General features: G+C 47.0%; 1 protein-coding gene across 1 annotated transcript; it reads right to left on the bottom strand.

Annotated features, from left to right (window-relative positions):
• Positions 1-294: 294 nt before the first annotated feature.
• Positions 295-3,882, bottom strand: LOC123125226 (probable polyamine transporter At3g13620). Its single transcript, XM_044545754.1, has 2 exons — positions 2,898-3,882; positions 295-1,123 (listed from the first exon to the last, which is right to left on the bottom strand). Exons 1-2 carry the CDS (start codon positions 3,823-3,825, stop codon positions 555-557), a joined length of 1,497 nt encoding a protein of 498 aa, XP_044401689.1. The 5' UTR covers positions 3,826-3,882; the 3' UTR covers positions 295-554.
• Positions 3,883-6,000: the final 2,118 nt, after the last annotated feature.

Below are 6,000 nucleotides of genomic sequence, written 5' to 3'. Positions count from 1 at the left end.
CGACATGCCATGGAGACCTAGATCCGAGGCACGCGCTCCCGCTCGTCAAGATGCCCCACACCGCCCTGCGTTGCGAGAGGAAGGAGCTCCTCCGCCACCGCCGGCAGCCGCATGGGCTTAGCCTGGCGGCCTCCTCCAATGGTGGCGGAGGGGATGGAGAGCTGCCACAGAGGGCCTAGCGGCTGGGCTTGGGTGCCGCCCGATTCGCACGAGCGGGAGGGCGACCTTATAGGTGTGATTTAAATTGCAACAACTTAATAGCTGAACTGAAAGTAGAAACATTGGTGTCTGACAGTTGTGATTCAGTTGGAATCTTGCTAGCAAATCATACGTGTTATACGGACAAAATGACAGAGGACAAACATATACATACTCAAGCAAATCCTTCTGTCCTTTCCTCCTTATTCTGTACCACCATGGATCGCTGTTTAGGATTTTCGAGACTTGAATTGTTGTGTTAGCTCCAAATCCACGTCACCCAGTTACATGAGAGAGACATGCCACTTCTGAACCAACTGATAGTTTCTCACTGCGACTGAAGCCAGCTCAAAAGTTCACACCGTGTCTTCAGCATCCTCCTGATGGACAGCAGCAACCACGTTGTTGAACCTGAGCAACTTCCTAGCCCTGCACTCCCTCATGATGCCATGCCAGCCGACACCGAGAGCCGTCAGCCCAGCCGCCACGGCGAACACCCTCCACCCAGCCACCGCGCACACATAGGCCAGAAAAGCCGACGGCACAGCGCACATGGCCACGAGCGCAGGCAGCGGCAGTGGCACGCGGTAGGGGCGCTTCAGCGCCGGGTGCTTGACACGGAGCCAGATGAAGGAGGCGAACTCGAGCAGCGTGCCCAAGCTATACAAGAAGTTGGCGGTGGCGACGACGTCGTCGAAGCCGAGGAAGGAGACGGCGATCGTGACGGCGGTCGACGCGGCGATGGCTACCCATGGGGTCCCGGTATAGGCAGCGCGGCGGGCGAAGACGGACGGGACGAGGCCGAGTTCCGCCATCCCGAGGAGCTGGAACGAGCCACTACTCATCTGGGCCTCGAACATGCCGATGGAGGAAATCACCGCACCGGCCCCCGTCCAGTACTTGAGCCATGGGCCCCCGATAATGCCTGTTAGACACGGAAAATTTACATTTTTCTTTTTGAAGAATAAAAGTACGATAATAAACACGTCGTATTGTGAGTCTTTTTTTGTTGCAGATACGTCATATTGTAAGTTGCACTAGTCGGATTCAGCCAACTTGATTATAGCACATCTCGAGGTGTTAAAATACTGTCTAGATAATATCAAGACGTCTGAGATTTTGGCATGTCTAAGTTGTTGTCATGAACCAGAAAAGAGTTTGTTGTTCGCTATTGTCTTACAGTACGACATATGCATGATAGGGCCATGACGGTTAAAAGTGTAACTTCACATTAATAAAAAGTGTAACTTGCACTTCTCTAAAATATTGCAACTAAGTAAAAATGTCTATATCCTAAAAAAAAGGGTAAAAATGTACATGGTGCACTTTTCACTAAATTAAAGTCGCACCTTTCATGGCGGAGTAAATGTAAGTAACTTGTATGATCTTGGTGGAGGCATTCTTTTGCCTTTCTTCTTTAATTTATAATATGCACACTCGTGCATATTCGAGAAAAATAAAGTTGCACCTTTCAGAATCGACTTAGACTTTAGAAAATCCCAACCAATTTTGAGGCACAACTCTCCAAAGTGGAATTGCGTATAAAATTCACTCTTTGCCTTCTTTGCACCCCCTCTTTGAAAGTCATGATTTAAAATAATAATAAAATAGTGTTTATCATGATTTAATATCTACACTTACAACATTTGGTGGAACAATATACTATGTGTCTCGAATGAAAAAAAGACGAACCTAGAATTTGACTATTGAATACTCCCTCCGTCCCGAATTATTTGTCTAAATATGGATGTATCTAGGCACGTATTAGTGTTAGATACATTCGTATATAGACAAATCTAAGACAAGTAATTTGGGATGGAGGTAATATAAGTTATCACGTACGCACAATTTGGGATGGAGGTAATATAAGTTATCCAGGTACGCACAATATAAGTGAACATCGATGAACTTTTTTTTCTTTCAGAATTCACATGTTTTTGAAGTAAGCAAAGAGAAGAAAATATGTTTTCTTTTTTGCAAAACCATCTGCACAAATCCAGAATGCTGAACATTACTTTGTATAATATATTATTGCATAAACCCGTTTAATATAAAATAGTATAATCACTAAAGTTAAGCTAGAGGCACATCATAAAAGTAGAGTTTCCCTGATTAGCAATTTCAAAAAGGAAAAAAACATGTTTCAGAAATGGGACGTTTACCCTTGCTTAAGCCCAACAATATCTTTTTTTTCAGCAACTAAGCCCAACAATATCAACGAAGAAAAATATATAAACTAACTACAGATTCAAAGGTCGTGATTTGAATTTTGAGAGATGTAATTTTATGTTCGAAGGTCGTGATTCGAACCAGGAGGCACACAATCTTGTAAAATTTTCAGTAGCACTCCCACAGGGTCGCCATTTGTGGCTGATATTCCCTCATGACTGTCTTTGTATCCCTTTAAATGTTGTTTCACATTAATAAAGTTTGGGATCCCTAAAAAAAAGGTACAGATTCAAAGGCACACTCAAAGAAAAAAAAAACTACAGATACAAAGCAATATGAGCGGCGGCGGTAACTGATGTTAACTGATATAAACAATCCAAGTAACTGACGTTAACTGAGATAAACAATCCATAGGGTAGATGATAACAACAAATGAAGGAAAGGAGAATGAGAACAAACAAAATGACCGAAACCTTTTGTCTCGCAGCAGTAAGAAGAAACTGATCCTACTAAGCGGCGTTTGTACGTACCTGCGGCGTCGGCCAAGTAGCCATTGACCCAGGCATCCGGCGGTGCATCCGTGGCGCCAGTGGCGGCCATAAGCGGCAGCAGGTAACTGACGGCGATCAGGACAACCGCCACCGCCAGCGCCCGCGGGAACGTCCGCTCCGGCCGCTCCACCTCGCCGGCCATGGTGCTCGCGCTGTCCCAGTAGTTGAGGTTCCAGAAGAGCGTGTTGAAGAAGAGCCTCCAGTCCTTCCTCCCATTCACCTGCGACGCCCACCGACGCGGCCGCACCTTGGGCACCGCCATCGCCGTCATCAGCACGAACGGGGCCAGCGACACTATCCCCAGCGCCACCGTGCCCCAGCCGACAATGCTCAGGCCAGCGTAGTTCACGAACGAGAGGAACAGCGTCATGCCGATCACCGTGCCCGTGCGCGTCCTGCCGGGCTCCGCGACCGCGGGGGCCACGCCGCCAAGGTAGTCGGCGACGAGGGCCGGGTAGGCGGCGATGTTGATGACGATGCTGAGGTACTTCCACGTACCGAGGAGGGAGCCCGCGAGCGGGCCGAAGGCGTGGTCGGCCCACCGGACGAAGCCGCCGTTGCCCGGGAACGCGGCGGCGAGCTCTGCGGTGACGAGCGACTCCGGGACGCCCCACGCGAAGGGGAAGACGAGGAAGCCGAGCAGCGTGAACAGCGGGCCCGCCGCGCGGACGGCCTTCTCGGAGCCGTACGGGCCGCCTGCCACCTCGAAGTAGATGAGGAAGACGAGCGGAATCAGAGTGATCTTGCGCCGCAGGTGGCCGGACGACGCCGGGGTCCGGCCGCCGCCTTGCTGCAGCTGCTGGTCATGTGGTGCGTGCTCTTGCGCGACGGCCCCATGCGGCTGTGGATGTTGTCCTTGTTCCTCACTCTGTGATGGTTGTCTGTCAGTTAGGATTTCTTGGTTCATGCTGAGCTTACTCGCCAGAGTGCGGAGGAGAACAAGCTTGCGTGCCGATCATTCGTGTGGCCGTTGTGCTATATGTATACAATTGAGGCGAACGAACGCGCCAGAAAGGGTATGCGGTCGTTTTGGTCAACTTGTCCAAATTGGGTAATTCCCAACGAGCATCACAAGCTGACGCCCGAATAGATTTACTTAATTTGCTGCGGGCTGCGAGCTTAGAGCTTAATTAGCTACCATCACCTTTTGTCCGATTGAGCTCTTTTAATTTGTTTGGTTGCTTTAGCTAACCACTCCACTTGTTTTTGGTGTATTGAAGGACATTATGTGCTTGCTGCCATTAATCCTGATCAGCTCGGTCGTCACATGATGAACTTGTGGGTGGTGGTAGTTAAATCCATTCGTTTGCCTCCACACATATAAACACACTAAAATGTATCCAATGTGTCCATCACTAATTCACTATACAGAATACTACAACTAATCTTGTTTGACAATCAGCAACTAGCCAACTAATCATGCTATTCCATGCAAAAAAAGCCAATCATGCTATTGAATATCCCTTTTTAGATAATGCTATTGAATCTCTGGGAGGTCGTATTAGAGTGCTGTATTCGTCAAGATCGTCAATGATGACGTTGGTCACGACTTCCGACAAGGGACCGTCTATCCCATATGCTATTCAATATCATGCTGGACGCCCTTCGACTGCAGCCTCCATCTATACTAGTAATAAGCGACATAATTTAGACTACCCACAGTAGGAGTAACATAGGTAGTAACATCACACATATCTAGGTTAAATAGATGATGTGGCATGTAATAAATGAAGAAAGAGATGATAGTGGTAACATAGCTAGTTACTACTAGTATGAGTAACATCACACATATCAAGACAAGATGTGTCTATAGCCTAATAAATGAAGTGCTCCATGTTACCACACATGTGTTACTCCCCACTATAGAGGTAGTAACATAGACTAGTAACATGCCCATGTTACTAGTCTATGTTACTACCCATTGTGGCTAGTCTTATCTGAAATATTCCGTCGACACCGCAAAGAGATATTTATGAATCCAAGGCAGAAACAAAAGTCATAGTACTTCCCTCGCACCTTGTCGGAGGGAGAAGTCATCATCGTTTGTCATCAAGATCATCACCAAACTGCTTCGTATGATGTGCGAGTAGTCCACCCAGTGGGTTGCGGGTATGTAGTAGTAGCTATGTGGTAATATCACTCGATTGTGCTCCAATTTTCTAGATCTTATGAGTTGGTGAACATGATTATGAACATCTGCGTAAAATTCGTGTGGTGGATCTTTTGTTATGTGTCGATCAATTCCATTATGATTTTTTTTAAATAATTCTGTTATGATGTTTTTATCATGGTTGTATGATTTATTTATAGATGTATAGTGTGTATCTTTTCTATCAGTATATATTGCCAGTTTAGATGAAAAAAATCCCCTACGTTTTTATTTAATCACGCGTATATCCTTGGGCTCATCGTGTGTGCGTGTTGCAAGGTGCGGTTGTCGTCTCCTCCGTGGCGCTCCGGTGACCGACGTCCGTGCGAGCCGAGGCCCTGTAGTTGTCCTTGCACTGCCCCTCGGCAACTTGCCGCGGTGCGGGCGGTGCTTGCAGCAGTAGGCGCGGCGTGGCGGTGGCTTGCAAAATTGCACAAGTAGAAAAAGGGCCTTTTGTCCTGGTTCTAGAGGGCCTTTAGTCCCGGTTCTAGAACCGGGACTAAAGGGTCGTTACTAAAGGTCCCCCCTTAGTCCCGGTTCTTATACGAACCGAGACTAAAGGCCCTCCACGTGGCTGCTGCCTGGAGGTCCACCTTTAGCCCCGGTTGGTAACACCAACCGGTACTAAAGGATTTTTTGAAAAAAAAATTAAATTGATTTTTTAAAACATTTTCCAATTTTCAAATTTCTGAATTATTTTAACCTCTAATCTCTAATCACCCCTCATCACTGCTCAATTTAATCTCTAATCACCCCTCATCATTCCAAATCATCTAACTTCCCGAACAGTCACCCATCCTCCCACTCCCCCAACCTGAGCACGCTTAACTTCCGGGTTCTATTCTTCCTCGTTTCCAAGTCTGCACTTGTTGTTTTCCTGATAATAGTAAGATGTCAATCCTATTAACCCTCAGGAGTTTAGCTTGAGCATGA

The sequence above is a fragment of the Triticum aestivum genome, chromosome 5D (assembly GCF_018294505.1).
Source record: "Triticum aestivum cultivar Chinese Spring chromosome 5D, IWGSC CS RefSeq v2.1, whole genome shotgun sequence".
Taxonomy (NCBI): Eukaryota; Viridiplantae; Streptophyta; class Magnoliopsida; order Poales; family Poaceae; genus Triticum; species Triticum aestivum.
Note: the sequence above shows the minus strand (reverse complement) of the source record. Positions and strands in the feature narration are given on the sequence as shown.